General features: G+C 43.5%; 1 protein-coding gene across 1 annotated transcript; it reads right to left on the bottom strand.

The window, feature by feature from the left end:
* Nucleotides 1-5,949: 5,949 nt before the first annotated feature.
* HENMT1 (HEN methyltransferase 1) lies at nucleotides 5,950-15,340 on the bottom strand. Its single transcript, XM_060624711.3, has 8 exons — nucleotides 15,066-15,340; nucleotides 14,050-14,151; nucleotides 12,685-12,795; nucleotides 10,266-10,381; nucleotides 9,534-9,668; nucleotides 8,338-8,517; nucleotides 7,481-7,679; nucleotides 5,950-6,598 (listed from the first exon to the last, which is right to left on the bottom strand). Exons 2-8 carry the CDS (start codon nucleotides 14,071-14,073, stop codon nucleotides 6,173-6,175), a joined length of 1,191 nt encoding a protein of 396 aa, XP_060480694.1. The 5' UTR covers nucleotides 14,074-14,151; nucleotides 15,066-15,340; the 3' UTR covers nucleotides 5,950-6,172.
* Nucleotides 15,341-16,666: the final 1,326 nt, after the last annotated feature.

Here is a 16,666-nt window from a genome sequence, read left to right as displayed (position 1 = left end):
AACTCTCCCAAAGTGACCCTGTGTCTGCCCTTCTTTCCCAATACAACATGGAATTAAGACAAAGAAAAACTACACTAAATTTTTTCAGTACTAACTTTTAAAAATTTTTTTTAACGTTTATTTATTTTTGAGACAGAGAGAGACAGAGCATGAACAGGGGAGGGGCAGAGAGAGAGGGAGACACAGAATCTGAAACAGGCTCCAGGCTCTGAGCTGTCAGCACAGAGCCCGACGCGGGGCTCGAACTCACGGACCGTGTGATCATGACCTGAGCTGAAGTCGGACGCTTAACCGACCAAGCCACCCAGGCGCCCCACTACTAACTTTTTTTTAATGTTTGTTTATTTTTTGAGAAAGAGCGCAAGCAGGGGAAGGGGAGAGAAAGAGGGAAACACAGAATCCAAAGCAGGCTCCAGGCTGTCTGTCAGCACAGAGCCCAACATGGGGCTTGAATTCATGAACCAAGTGATCATGACCCAAGCTGAAGTCGAATGTTTGACCAACTGAGCCACCAGGCACCCCCACTACTAATTTTTAAGTATTCTGTCCATTCAACACGGGGCTTAAATTTACAACCCCTGAGATCAAACAACTGAGCCAGGCAGCTGCCCCTTTTCAGTACGAATTCTACATAATGTGATATACTTGCAAAAAAATAAGCATTACAGACTTTGCTTAAATTGGGTAAAATTACTTTCCTTCAGTTTGGAATTAAAAGATTCTGTCAGCTCAGTTCATGAGGATTCCTACCAAAAAGGAGTGGATGGTCAGCATGATAAATGGCTTCCAGAGGGATGAGGCTAGACAAAGATAGTGGAATAACAGCCTATCCAACAAAAGCAAAATTTCTGATTGGATCGAAGCCAAGGTGTGGAAGTAGGAATGCAGTGTTTCTGGAAAAGCCAATAAAAGGATCAGACCCTAATTTGACTACTTCCAGCTAGGGTCCTGACAGGAGGATGAGAAGCAGAGAGAACTGCAGTGATGCAGGAGTATGCACAGTTTCACAGGCACAGGGAGAACCCAACAAATGGGCATAGAGCGCTGACAGGTAACTTTCAAAACATGTATAAAAGGTGTGTTAACTTGGGAATGCAAGCTGGTGCAGTCACTCTGGAAAACAGTATGGAGGTTCCTCAAAAAACTAAAAATGGAACTACCCTACGACCCAGAAGTTGCAGTACTAGGCATTTATCCACAGGATACAGGTGTGCTGTTTCGAAGGGACACATGCACCCCAGTGTTTATAGCAGCACTATCAACAATAGCCCAAGTATGGAAAGAGCCCAAATGTCCATTGATGGATGAATGGATAAAGAAGATGTGGATATATATATACAATGGAGTATTACTCAGCAATCAAAAAGAATGAAATCTTGCTATCTGCAACTATGTGGATGGAACTGGAGGGTATTAAGCTAAGTGAAATTAGTCCGAGAAAGACAAAAATCATATGACTTCACTCTTATGAGGACTTTAAGAGACAAAACAGATGAACATAAGGGAAGGGAAACAAAAATAATATAAAAACAGGGAGGGGGACAAAACAAAAGAGACTCATAAAAATGGAGAACAAACTGAGGGTTGCTGGAGGGGTTGTGGGAGGGGGGAAGGGCTAAATGGGTAATGGGCATTAAGGAATCTACTCCTGAAATCATTGTTGCACTACATGCTAACTAACTTGGATGTAAATTAAAATATAAATTTTTAAAAATTTAAAAAAGTATATTAACTTGCATGCTTCATACAGTCTTCAAAAAGTAGTTGCACAAGAGGTGAAACTAACATTTAGACTTCTGACTCCTACCAGCTTGTTTTGCTAGATCAACAATACCCGTAAGTGTTCCCTGTATTGGGATATCCCCAAAGATGTGTAGCCTATAGATAATAAAGGATGTCAGTCATAGTTAACATCTGGCATCCTTGAACTTCGTACCTTGCACCATGCTCCTCCCTGATCTGTCAGCAGCTAAATGCACAGGACCCATGTAACAAGGTGCTTTTGTTGTCATCTAGCTGAGGAAATTACATTTGGAATTATTCCTTGATAGGGGTACCTGGGTGGCTCAGTAGGTTAGGCATCTGACTTTGCTCAGGTCATGATCTCACAGTTCATGAGTTCAAGTCTCACATTGGGTAAGCTCAAGTCCAGCATCGGGTGAGCCCACTTCTTTCCCTCCCTCCCTCTCTCTCTCTGTCTCTCAAAAAACAACAACAAAAAAAAAAAAAAAAAAAAAAAAAAAACCTCTAGGAATTTATTCCTTGACAATCAGCAACAGAACTGAGAGCCCAAGGGGCTGACAGAAGTACTTCAAAGAGAGCTCAAGTGCAGGATATGATGTACCTGAGACTGGAAGTGAGAGAACAGAGGAGGGTGGGGAGCAGCGGGGGGCAGCATGTGAGCTGAGCCTCAAGGAGCTGCACACTTTTATATCTCAACTGCATGGAAATAGAATGCATGGAAACCAAACTTGAAGACAGAGTGCCGTGAGAACTTACACTTTTAGACCATGAAAAGAAAAATTGGAGACAAACCTTCACTCAGATCAAGGGCCAGGGTGTTCTAATACTTTGTAACCCATTTCACACCTACTCTGGGAGGTGAACTGTGGTCTTGACAACTCCCCCTCTTAAGAAAAAGATCTGCAGATAAAATGGTCTCCAGCAGAACCACATTTTTTATTGCCATTCAGTGCAGTGAAATTCCTTGGAGCAAAGTCATCTGAAATGTTTCGAGGCCTCTATATTTACAAAACCCTGGGGTCCATTCAAAGGGTTTTCCTAGAAAAAGGAACAACCATTCCCACAAAAAAAGTCACTGGTTCTTGCAACACTGGAATCTGTGTGTATTCTCAGTTAATTGAAGAAAGCTAACAACTTTTGATAGTTGTCCCTAGGGAGTGAAATGGGGGGTATGCAAACTGTTGAGAGACATTTTTTTTGTCCTAATAATCAGTCTAGATTTTTTTAGCATGAACTTGCGTTACTGTTCATGTTTTGTACCATCTGTGTGTATTCATTCTTTTTAATGAATTTATAAAATACATTGCTAATGATAAAGGAAGCTGCATCAAAAAAATAGTTATTACCATTTACATACGGGGGGCACCTGGGTGGCTCAGTTGGTTATGCATCTGACAAGATCTCATGGTTCATGAGATCAGAGCCCCAAGTTGGGCTCCAGGCTGATGGTGCACACCCTACTTGGGATTCTCTCTCTCTCTCTCTCTCTCTCTCTCTCTCTCTCTGCCCTTCCCCCACAATAAACTTAAAAAAGGGGAGGGGGGTGGCAGCTAATGCACAGCTCACCAAATGAGAAAAAAGCCATTCATAGCAAGACATGATTCTTATGTAAAGAGACATTTTTAGACAAAAATTTTAAAATTGCCTTCATGTCCCCTTTTCTTGGGAAGCTCCTAGAAAACCATTTTCAGAAATACAGAATAGGGATGAAGGGAGGTGGCCATCCAGCACTGCCCCTGCCCCCCGGGGTGGTGGGTTTTACAAGAACGAGGGAATGCCCTAGGATGAGGTAGTAAAGGGAGAGCAGGTGTAACAGAGGTAGTGGTTGGAGAGGACTAGGCTTCTCATCTGAGCAGCTCCCCACATTCAATTACCTGTGAGTCCTCTCAAATCTGGCCTGAAGTATATACAACTCATGCTGTATACGGAGCAAATTCTCTACATAGAAGTTAATAGGGTTGCCACTTTTTAAAAATGGTTGAGAGTGAGCTAGAATGGGGAAGGTGCAGGGAGAAGGGGACAGAGAATCCAAAGCTGGCTCTGCACTGACAGCAGAGAGCCTGACGTGGGGCTCAAACCACGGATGGACATGAGCTCATGGCCTGAGCCGAAGTCAGATGCTCAACTGACCTGAGCCACCCAGGTGCCCCACCACTGTTTTTTAGTCAGGTATTTGATGGTTGTCTCAGAAAGAACCTTAAAGAAGGACTGTTCACCTTCTAGACCTGCAACATGCATTGATGTGAGAACTGACTAGCCAGATACAAGAATGAGCCTTATTACTGAACAGATACTGAAGTTACCTAACATCCCTAAGATTAACACAGCTGCCTTATAAAGGAACATTTCTCTGGGCCAGGCGCAGTCTTCTTAGTGCTTACAAGAACTCTGTGAAGCAGTTAATTGCTCCTGGCATACACACAAGTGGGCCAAAAATTCCCTTAGCAAACCTGACTTTGGCTGCTTTCACAGCAGTACGAAAGCAGGTCTCTACTTGGTTTTGTCCCTTTAGAAAGAGCTCATTTCTGTGCTGCAGAAGGTTGGAGTAGATAGCTTTGTTTTAAAAAACAAAAAGAAAAAACTGCAAACTATTGGCAACATCAAGCAGCTGCCTTTTTAGTAAGTATTTCAGTGGAACACCACGTGCACTTGTTTGCATATTATGTCTGGCTGCTATTCCACTTCAACTCCCGGAGAGCTCAGTAGTTGCAAGGTTGCAAAGATTTGCTGTCCCTGCAAGAACATCTGCTGACCCCTGGCTTAGAGCATTAACAGAAGCTTTCCATGTGCAGAGAAAGGCCTCTATCAAAATAGAAGGTAAAGACCAATTTCATGAAGAATGTAGGTGCTGCTGTTACCAAGACATGGGGGAGCCCTGGGAAGACTGTAGCTCCATCACCCATAGCAGCCATGAGTTTTCAGGTGATGAAGCTTGAACAGTGATCAATTAGCCTGGAGGACAACAGGATAAAGCGTTGGCCTTGGGGTTAAGATGTTGGCTCTAACACAGATGAGAAGGAAACCCTAGGGTGAAAGTCAGGCAGAGGCCTAGAAAGGGGAGGACAGACAGGGCCTTTTGTGTGGGTAGGGGAGGGCAGCAAAGGTAAATCTATTGGTCCTATGCATTCAAGAGGGAAAAATCAGTAAGAAAAAAAGGGGGTAGGGGACTGATGGAGCAGTCTATATTTAAGAACAACTGGTTAACAGTGGTTACGGTGATCACCAGATGCCTGGGGGGGGGCTCAGTTGGGCATCTGACCCAATTTCGGCTCGGGTCACCATTTCACAGTATTGTGAGTTCAAGACCCATGGTATGGAGCCTCCTTGGGATTCTCTCTCCGAATAATTTTTTTTTAAGTGTTTTAATTAAAAAAAAATAGGAGTGGTTACAGTGATCAGATTCTCTTCCAGAATCCCTTCTTTCCCTCCCTGCCTTCACCAAATCTACTTTCCATCTACTTATTAACCCTTCAAAAAGGCTTCAAAAATCTGCCCCAGCACACCATTCCCAGCACCAACACTGCACAGCCAGTCTCTCCCAGGTTAGTTGAAGATATGCCCGTTGTGGCAGTTGCCACAATGTCCTTTCTGTCCTTGTCCCTTCACAGGAGTGTCAAGTGGGCATACGCCCTCCCAGAATATCAGACTACACCTCCCAGCTTCCCCAGGTGGTAAGGAGGACTTCAATCCGCTCAACAAGAGCCTAACAGTGTAGAACTTTACCCAAAAGCTGGCACATGCTCTTTGTCCCTTTTCCTTTTTCTCCTGACTAGGAATATGCAAGTGGAAGCTAAAACATCCCCAAGGGGCATCAGAACAGGAAAGTGGATGAATGAAGTCCCTTTGGTGATAGAGCTGCCCTGTGTGGGCAACTTACACCCTACACCCCTCCCTATACTTCAGAAAGTAGTGTCTCATTTAGACCAGTTCTCCCCATTGTGTGAAACTCTATTTCTCTCCCAATGGAGACCACTACCCCAATTGTAACCAGAAAACTACCCGAAGAGGATGATGCTCTAAAACTGGACAGGGCTTCTGAGGCTTCTCTTCCCTTCAAACACCCACTCCCCTCCCCACCCCCACCCTGTCTTGTGTTTTATCTAAGTATTACAGGTCAGAATTTAGCCCAAAGGAGGTAGGGAATCCTAAGAAGATTTTAAAGTTACTCTTATTCCCTGGGAAAAGCTTTAAACATTGATAACTCAATTTATTTTTAAAAATTTTAATGTCACATCAACATGGGTCTAACAAAAAAACCTGAACACGCACACTGTGAACTTACACCATCCACCCAAAAAAGCATTTAAAAAAAACACGTAACGAGGTTAATATCAAAATTAAGCTACCTATGTTATGACTGTAATTTTCTAAATGAGCCTAACTATCCTTAAAATCATGAATTTTAGGACATAAAGATAGCTCCCGCTCACTAACGGTAATCGTGAGGGTAATCGTAAGGGTCCAAGTCGATCTGCACTGAAGTATGAGCTCTGTTCAGTCGCATTGGGATTCCTTCAGCAAGGAGTGTTCTCAGCGTGGACACATCAGCAACCAAGCGGTTCACCTTCGGATAACCAATAAGTCTTTTCAGGGGTACATAAAACCTCTTTCCCACAGAGTAGGGTTTGGGGGACTTCTCTATTTGGGCTACTTGGGAATCGGTGAGGAATAATCCGGGCCGTCTGACCAAGCCACTGTCAGTGTCTTCTTCTGACTCGGGTTCACTGGATTCCTTTCTCTTCATAATCCAGACATACTTCTGTCTTATGGCTTCGACTTCTTTTAACACCTCCGTACACAATACAAACAGGAGGAAGTGTTTTTGCTGTAAACTCGGGAATGAGGCTGTAAAAACCTGAAGGCAAATCAAAATGCCACAGTATAATGGGAATCAAACTACTGACAGACATTATCTGATCTGCTTTTAAAAATTCTAATTATCAAGATCAAAGTCACAAAAGCCACCACCAAGTCACACTATTCACAAATTCACACTAGCCCAATGTTCCTATACTTGATATTAGAGGGAAAAAGGCAAAGAAAAATTGTTAAAAGGGAAATGTGTTGGGGCGCCTGGGTGGCTCAGTCGGTTGAGCGGCTGACTTCGGCTCAGGTCATGATCTCGTGGTCCGTGAGTTCGAGCCCCACGTCGGGCTCTGTGCTGACAGCTCAGAGCCTGGAGCCTGTTTCAGATTCTGTGTCTCCCTCTCTCTCTGCCCCCTCCCCTGTTCACGCTCTGTCTCAAAAATAAATAAACGTTAAAAAAAAATTAAAAAAAAAAAAAAAAGGGAAATGTGTTGTTTATTCTTCACCATTCCTCCTGAACCCAACCAAAAGGGTCTAAGAAGCTTAAGCTTCTTAGCTTCTGTTGGCTCAGCTGCCAACAGTCATTTCCTGAGCCACGCTGTGGAGGAAGTCTGCTGGCATTCCTCTTTCCTGCTGCTGATCCTGACAGATTACAATGGGGGGTAGCTGGCCCAACCACTTGGAAGCTTTCTAGGATTCCAGATCTTTCTCTGTGGTGCACATTGAGATACGGAAAAAGGCCAGGTGGTCTCCGGGACTGCAGTAGACCAACTCTGACACCATTTGTGAGCATGAAGGATCTTCCTAGGGTCAATCTCAAAATAAGGTCATTTACACTTATCTCTACAGTGGGGACTCTGTACCCACTATAATTAACCATCCTAATCTATGTGCTTTTTGCCCCGGTAGCTACCTCACAAAGAATACTCACAACTTGATAAGCATGTTCCTCTGGCTCTGAAACGCGGGATCCAGTTGGTTTTGCCAGGATCCAGCTGCCAGGATCCGGTTGCTTTTTCTTGAAGATCCCTATCTGGGTACAGTATCCAACATGCTTAGCCCATGGTGGTGGAGCACCCACACCAGTAAACTCTACAGTGTAACTATAGAGTTTTGCCACATTTGAAGCCCTGAAATCACAAGAAACCATCTTCTGAAACTTAGAGGTTCTGTTAAAGAACCTCCACTAGAATAGAGCGTAAATACAACTAAAATACTTTCGTTGCAAATTCTTACAGCACCAGATAGTGCCAAATCACAGGTTTTGCTTACTTCTGAGGGGCTTTAGGATAATGAGTGTCAGTTTCCAAGTGATCACAATGAGAGAAAGGGAAAGTTACGGAGAATTTAGGAGTAAATAAGACCATGATGACTACAGTCCCAATACCTGTTAGGGTTTGCAGTTATGCCAGAAACATGACCACCCTTCAAGCTCCTGGGAGGAAACACCCCTGCACATGAGGGCATGAAGCACATCTTCACCTCCCCACACCCTGTTCTGTTTCCTCCACACAGACACTCCTAATGTTCTCATATAAAAAAGCACCTGGTGCACCCCATTTTTCCACACTTACCTGTGGGACATAAAAAATAAATTCCCCCATTTATTTTGCCAAAATATGCTGGTCCCTTTAGGATCTTATTAATTGCTAAGCTGTATCCTGGGAATTTTATTATGATAAAATAATTTCAGTAATGTATAGGGGTCAAGATTGACTTCATAGTACTTTAAACTCCTGTGGGGTCCCCCACCCCCCAAAAAAACAAAGAAGCACTTTATGAACTCACCAGTGTTGAAACTGCGTTTGGTTCCACTCAAACTTGTGATCTGAATTTCTAAAGGTTGATGCTGGAAACAGGGGATTGAAATCTGAGTTTGGTGTGCTGATGACAACCATGCCTGGAGAAAAGTACCCAAATACAACTTCGGGAAACTTGGCCAGATCTTCTGAATCCAAATGTTCTATTCTGAAATGGTTAACGGGAATGACAGAATGAAGTTCTCTTGCAATTATTTTCCTAGTTGATTTAGCAAACACTTTCTATCTCTACACTGATTTATCCCCTCTCTGAATATATAATAGTACTTACATGACCTAAAAATCAACTATTCATATATTCTCACTCTGCCCATCAGCCATGTTGCCCACTCCCTGGCAGGACGCAAAGACAACCACTTCTGTGGTAGACCAACCAGGACAGTGAATGTGTAATGAGAAAACAGACAAACCCAGACACCAGGATGAATAGCCAAGTGCCAGAGACTACATGTGAAGTCTGCAGCACCAACAATGAACAATGGATTCAAGCATGCAAGGGGAGACTGGCAAGCTCCCCAGGACCACTGCAGGGCCATAAGACCAGAATGTCTTAAATAAGTTGTGGGCTTCAGCAGCAGATCCCAGTAGAGTTGTCTACCCACACCCAAGGACAAGATCAACTGCCAATACAGGCAGCCAGTAGGAACATATACCTTGACTGGGGGAGTTATCAAAATTAGCATCACTGGGGAGAGACAAATGGACGTTGGGCCTCTGTGAATGGAAGCCCAGAGAAGGACCCAAATAACCGTTCTACAGTATTCCAGGAAGGCATAATCACCAAGAGCCAAAACATGAGTATTCTTATTAAAAGTGAGGTGAGGCGGACTCGTTATTTAACACCCCTGCTTTTAAATACATTCTGAATTTGGGGCAAAAGGCTATGATAGGTAAAACCTACCCTTAATTAATTTAGAAAAGGGTAGGGGAGAAAATTGATAGGTGAATCTGCATAAAGGGTGATCCTGGCACTGCTTGCAGCTTACCTGTAAATTTGAAATTTCTGAATTAAAGCCCCAAAACATGCTAGTAAAAAGCCAGTCCAAACTGTCAAGCATATACTTTACAAATCTGAATTAAGAGGACTTAAATCTAGTTAGGACACTAATTTACGGAGATTAATTCCCATTTTTCTAATAACTTCAACACAGTAAGAATACTTACAATTCAATACATGTTATCAAGTCAAATCCAAGCAAGCGGGAGTCTTTCTCTACAGCAGAGCCACGATACAAGACAACACTCAAATCTAGGTCCCTAGGACCTAAATGATCCCCTATTGATGGAGACAACTTATCACTGCAAAAATATAGAAGGAACATTTGAACACTCTAATTTAGAATTATCTCACCAGCTATAAATCTGATCTTTTGATGATTATCTCCCTATATCAGTTTTCCATGACTTGATGTATTAAGCATAGGGGTAACTTCCTCTCAAAATTGGCCAATGAGAACAAGATTTTGAATATTGTTGTTGCTCAATATTTTTGGTCTTCCCACTCCCTTTGGATCAGTGATTTCAAATTTTTGTTCTGTAGAGGAAAAACATTCCTGAAAAAATGTGTACAAGAGAGAGACCAAAGAGCTGCTCTGCCTTGAATTAAATTAAAAGACCTGGGGCAACTTAAATCCTCTGTAATGAGTTGCCTTGGGGTCCAGCATTAAAGAAATTAGATTTAGGGGCACATGGGAGGCTGGGTAAAGCGTCCCACCCTTGGTTTCGGCTCAGGTCATGATCTCAGTTTGTGAGTTCAAGCTCCATGTGGGACTCCACACAGTTCAGAGCCTGCCCGGGACCCTCTCCCCCTCTTCCCCTCCCCAACTCCCACTCTCTCAAAATAAAATAAACTTTTTAAAAAAAGAAAGAAATTTAAGATTTTGCCACTTGAATTACCTGTTCCAATCTAACAGACGATCCATGAGGAGATCTACTCCAACAAGTTCTTGAACACAACTATGGAATTTCAGCATGCATAAGAGTGTGGCGTTACCACACCCCAAGTCTGCAACCTACAGATGAAATAGAACATTGAAGACATAGCCAGAAGTCAAATATGACCAAAGCCTTTATAGGAAACTGGGTATTAGAAATAAATTACAATATAATAAACCACTATGCCAAGATCTTTTTGGTAGAAAAAAGGTACACAAAAAGGAAATTAATCTGAGATATTAGATGGGTTGGCGGTGAGGCAGATTTGTGGATTGTTACAAGTAAATTCTAATTCAGGTTGAGTACCAAGAGCATCCTAGGGGCCTGGCACAGAGACAGCACACATGGCAAGCAGGTACCCTATACAAACTTTATACCTCTGAGCTTCATAATTAACACAAAAAAAGGGTGCCTACAAACATCAGGACAGAGCCTGATCTTTACCAGTGCTTTATAATTTATCCACAGTCTTGTTAACCTATTCCCCTTATTGTGAATGTTATGTACTCTTAAATGGATTTTTTAATCATGCCCTAAAGTCTTCATTTACCACAGCTGTATCACCTAAATTTCTGATTGCCAATTTAGGAAAAGGAAATTAAGATAAAAATTTAATGACATTTAAAGGTACCCAATACCAAAGATACCCCAAATCAGTTTCTAGTGTAGCTAATTGGCTCTAATCCAGTCTAAAGGGGATATCTGGGGATTTGAACTATTTCTGGATACTCAGGAAAGATTCCATATATCTTAAAATGCACAGAAAGGTTTCCAAAGGGTTTAAAAAACAGACTAAAGTTTACCTCAAAATTCATCCCGTTAGAAAACGAAGATTACATAAACTCTCCATTACAGCAGTTACCAGGATGCTTTCAAAAAAAACCACTAAGGGGGTGCCTGGGTGGCTCAGTCACAGTTGAATTCTTGAGCCCAGCATCAGGCTCTGTGCTCACTGCACAGAGCCTGCTTTGGATCCTGTCTCCTGGACCTCTCCCGCTCTCCAGGACTCTCTCAAAAATTAAGTTAAAAATATTTAAAAAACAAACAAAAAGCCACTAATTCTCCTCTGGAAAAGGGGAATACAACTATACTTTAGTAATAAAGGCACATTTAGGGGAGCCTGGGTGGCAGACTCTGTGCTGACAATGGAGAGATTGCTTGGGATTCTCTCCCTCTCTCAGCCTCTACCCCACTCAGACTCTCCCTCTCCTGCCCCTCCCCTGCTCACTCTCAAAATACTTTTTTTCTAACGCTTCAGGGTGAGAGAGCATGTGAGCAGGGGATCTGCAGAAAGAGGGAGAGAGAATCCCAAGCAGGCTCTATGCCGTCTGCACAGAGCCTGGTATGGGGCTCAAACTCAGGAACCGTGTGAGATCATGACCTGAGCTGAAATCAAGAGTCAGATGCTTATCCTATTGAGCCTCCAGGCACCTCTCTCAATATAAACTTTAAAAAATAAGGCATATTCAACCTATACTCAGTCCTCAAATGTGTTTGACTGCAAAATCATTTCCTTCAATGTTTTAGGTAAACCACAATGTTGTGCCCTGGCCGCAATCAGTAATTTTCTTTTCTGAAGCAGGCACACCTATGGGGGAGAAGGGTTACATAGCAAGCACTTAAAAAACCTAATCCCAGAGAGCAAATTACAGTCTTAGCAGCTTTAAACTGTGCTTCTATAGTATACCCAATTTCTTGTTAGCCCAACTAGCTAAAGCTTTTCTTCCCACACACGCCTTAACTTGAAGGCAGCCTCTACTCAAGGATTCCCTCCTAGAAAACAGGATAGCCTCAGGGGAATTAAATTGTACCCACTCTTTTATCCCACTTCCCTACACCCAGTTTTTATACAAAAACCTTTTTCCCAACTACTGGGATACCGGTTGATCTTACAGTCAGGGTTCTCCCTATTGCCCTAATCCCTTTCCTTCCCTTGTAACAAATCTTTGAATATTCTAAACACACTTGCTAAATCCTTAAGTTTTTTCCTATTTTTTGACTACACATTTCATAAGACCCTCTTCAGTGTTTGAAAAGAGAAATACTGGGGCGCCTAGGTGGCTCAAGTCATGATCTTCCAGCACAAAGTGTGCTTGGGATTCTCTGCCCTTCCCCCACTCGCACTCTTTTCAAAATAGATTTTTTAATGTTTATTTTGAGAGAGAGATAGAGGGCGAGCAAGGGAGGAGCAAAGAGAGGGAGAGAAAGAATTCCAAGCAGGCTCCACAAGTCAGCACAGAACCTGACGTGGGGCTTGAACTCACAAACCATGAGATCATGACCTAAGCTGAAATCAAGAGTCAGATACCCAAATGACTAAGCCACTCAGGCACCCCAAAATAGATAAACTTTTATTTTAAAATAAAGGAAAAATACCTACCTTCTTTGGTTTATATTGATTGACTATATCTTTAACAAAGAAGTATCTTTGTTTGTATAATGGAGGTCTGAACTCGATCACGTTCTTGCGTGGAACAGTGCTGCGCTGAAACTTTAAACAAAAAAAAAAAGTGTTCTCAATCATGCCCAACTTCAGGAACTCCACGAGGAAAAACCAGCTTAATTTCCCCACTTTGTATAATACCTTGGCCTTTCAACCACTATGTGATACTGCATTTCCTCTCCAGTTCATCTAAGCCTTCTATTTTTTGAGAATCTGGCTTTATGCTTTCCTAGAGTTTAGTCTGCCGAAAGCAAAATTCCTAATGAATGCATTTAATAACAATAAAGTCTCCTAGCCACAAGGGACCTATAGCGGAGTGAACTGCCAAGACTGGAGACAGGAGACTGACAAAGACTTCTTGACCCAACTGAAGTCAGGCTCCTTAAAACCTCTTCTAACTAGGCGTTAACTAGTCTTTGCTTATTAGCCCAGTTTTTACTAAGTCAATTGAGACAAAAATTCCCTACCCTAAATAGCTCATTAAACTCTTATCAGATCAAATTCCTCACCACCACTTTTGTAATCTGATCCCCCTGGGCTGCCTTAATCCCGATTCCTGTTAAATCTTAGCAAGACCCTGACACCCTTGTGGTCTTCATAGACTATAAATCCCATAGGCTATAAATCACAAACTGTTGAATATAGGAGTTAAACCCAAATCCACCTTCCCTACCTACTGTCATGTTTATTTCAGTCCTTGAAAAGCCTTCCTTTTTCATTGAGTTGTGTTAATCACTTCTACAAGTGTCAGAATTTCTTTAACATGAGGAATGATTAATCATAATATCTGGATTAATCCAGAATAAATGCAAACATTTTTGAAGTAGGCTTCACGCCCAGCACAGAGCCCAATGTGCGGTTTGAGCTCACAGTCCTGAGATCAAGGGTGGCATGTTCTACCGACTAAGCCAGCCAGGCACCCCCAAATTGCTTTCAATCACTTGCTTACACGTGGCCAAAATCAAATTTCTTCAGACAAAAAAAATGCCTCAATTCATCGGGCTCTGCACTGAGAGGAACCTGCTCTGGATTCTGTCTCCCTCCCTCTGCCTCTCTCCCAGTAGCTCTCAAAAATATACATTTTTTAAAGATGTGTCTAATGTAGATTTTAATTTAACAACCAGAAATTATTCCACTTCAGATACACCAATGTGAAATTTCATCTATGTAGATTCTTATTCAATCCCAACCAACACCCTGGGAAATGTTAGGGACTAAATCTGATGGATTTTACTTCTAACTACCTCACAATACCTCTCAGGGAGATAACTCATACAAGTAGGTTGAGAAAAGCAGCATTACCTCTTCCATGCTGTTTTTTTCCATTTTGTTTCCAAGTTTGAAGCTTCGTTGAGACAAAAAGCAGATTTCTCCTTCAAGTTCTATGAATCAGCAATGACTCTTCTGTAAACACAAAATATTAGTTCTCATAAAGAGGAGCCTGGACAAGAAAGAACTGTATTAATCGACAAGGACAGGGAGTGGGGTGCCTGGGTGGCTCAGTCAGTTAAGCATCTGACTTCAGCTCAGGTCATGATCTTGTGGTTTTTGAGTTTAAGCCCGGCATTGGGCTCTGTGCTGACAGTTCAGAGCCTGGAGCCTGCTTCAGATTCTGTGTCTCCCTCTCTCTCTGCCCTTCCCCCATTCACATCCTGTCTCTCTCAAAAATAAACATTTTTAAAAAAAATAATCTAAGTTTTAAAAAAAAAGGCAAGGAAAGGGAGAAAGCAGGCTTCCTCCCTTCTCTTTACATATCACCATTTAATCCACAGAATTTACTGAGTATGGTTTCGGGTAAGAAACAAGCACAGAAAGCCCAAGTGACTTTTCACTAGGACAAATCTGGCTAAATGCAGTAACACACATTCTTCCCAGTTCCTGTTAAAGTTGATACAAACTGAACAATCCTATCAGTTGTGACTATTTCATTAAAGCCCTCAACTTCAAATTTTTTAGGTAGGTTGCACAACCAACATGGGGCTTGAACTCCGGACCCTAAGATCAAGAGTCCCATGCTCCACCAACTGAGCCAGCCAGGCACCCCTCTCCCCTGAATTTCTTTCAAGCACTTGCTCACACATGACCAAAATCAAACTGGGGCGGGGGGGGGGATGTCCCAAGTAATTGATAAACTAAACTCATCAACATCTATCCAATTTAGATGGACTTGAAACTAAATTTTGGTTCTCAGCCTAAAACGTAAGCATGTCAATCACCTCACTTTTCAGTTATTCACTAAGTCCTATCTCAAGCCACCCCCAACCCCAAGCGACCCAATGCCAAAGTCTGCATAGGGCACGATACCCCCTACGTCCTACCTCCGCGTAAGGAGTTCGACCACCGCAGCAAAGCAAAGCGCAGAAAACAGAGTGGGTCCGCCGCGCCGCCACTGTATTTATTTAACTTCGGGCCCCGCCCCCGAGCCTCCGCTAGCACCGCCTCGCCGCGGGGCGTTGCCCGCCGGAGCCACACCTGCACCGCCCACACCTGCGCCGCCGGCTCTTCCGCGGTACTCCCTAATCTTCAGGGTAGGTGGCGCTCGCGGGCTCCGCGCCCTGCCCTGTTCCTCTCCGGGCTCCAGGTTCCAAAGCGTTGGTTTTGCGTCTCCTAACGGCCGCTGTAGCGCATGTCCCGAGGCCATTTTCTAGCCTTCCCTCGGAACCTCTGTAGAGACCACTGTTACCGCCACGCCCCGCACTGGCGCGCGACCTCGACCAGCCCCGGCCCTCCAGGAGCCGAGACTGTTGAGTCGAGGCGGCGGCGCCCCAGGCGCGTCTGCGGGCCGCGAGCGGGGCGGCGGGCTCCGGCGGCTGTTGGGTTCCTGGCTCTCCCCGTTCGCAGCAAAGAACAGAAAACGGTCCCCGGCAGCGGAAGGCAGCAAGGTGAGCAGCCAGCCGGAGCGCGAGCCGGCCAGCGGCTTGTGTCCGATTCAGCCGCCTCTCCGATCCTCAGAACAATCCCCAGGGGCCTGGAGAGGACGCTGGGCTGAGTAAAGTTGGCCCAATAACATCTAAGCCCAGAAGAACGTTCTTTCAGCCCCCAAACCTCCAACTGGTAATTTACGCATGCTGGGGATGCAACTGTATGATCTCCTAGAAAAGTTACTGTATCCTGTCCTTCTCCTGCCAGACATTTAACCTGACACTTTATAATCGGTTATTTCTTTATTGTATGTGATGGAAGGGTTTAAGGAGGCGGAGGGGAGAGATGCGAAGCCGCCGCCTTTGGGAAAAAATTTTTTTTCTCCATTTAAAAGACTCAAAAGCTGGTGTTTACCAATGAATTAATAATCCCCTGATATATCATAAATTATATATTAGAACTGTACTTTCAAACAACACCTACAATATGCAAAGGACAGTGCTAAAGGTTTTGGAATATCACAAGGTTAGATTACACAAGCTTTGTTTTTGGTGTTTTGAGGGTCTAGTCTCATAGTAAAAAGCATATAACTCAAGCTTCACTGTTTGAGAGGTTCCTATTGTCCTGGGGTTAAAACTGCAATGTGAACAGACTGTCTTCATTAGAGGAGCATATTCCTTATTACACAATGTATAATTTAAACAGAACCATACAGGGGCTCCTGGTGGCTCAGTCGGTTGGGCGGCTGACTCCTGCACAGGTCATGATCTCACAGCTCATGAGTTCGAGCCTGCCTGCTGCAACCCCCACCCCCACCCCACCCCACCCCCACCCCCGCCCCGGGCTCTGTGCAGATGGCTTGGAGCCTGGAGTCTGCTTCCATTCTGTGTCTCCTTCCGTCTCTGCCCCTCCCCTGTTCACACTCTGTCTCTGTCTCTCTCTCAAAAATAAATAAACATTAAAAAAAATTTTTTTTTAAACAGAACCTTACAAGTTAATAAGTGAATTCCACTTCTGGGTATTTTTAAGTTAATTAAACAAGGAGGCGGTTAGACTG

Source organism: Panthera onca, chromosome C1 (assembly GCF_046562875.1).
Source record: "Panthera onca isolate mPanOnc1 chromosome C1, mPanOnc1 haplotype 2, whole genome shotgun sequence".
Lineage (NCBI taxonomy): Eukaryota > Metazoa > Chordata > Mammalia > Carnivora > Felidae > Panthera > Panthera onca.
The sequence above is the reverse complement of the archived record's forward strand: the minus strand, read 5'-3'. Positions and strand labels throughout refer to the sequence as shown.

Coding starts and splice junctions, on each gene's coding strand:
- HENMT1 (XM_060624711.3), bottom strand. CDS start 14,073: ATGGAAAAAAACAGCATGGAAGAG. Junction 9,669..10,265: donor CGTCTGTTAGATTGGAACAG/GTAATTCAAGTG, acceptor ATATTTTTGCAG/TGATAAGTTGTCTCCATCAA. Junction 8,518..9,533: donor TTGATAACATGTATTGAATT/GTAAGTATTCTT, acceptor TAACCATTTCAG/AATAGAACATTTGGATTCAG.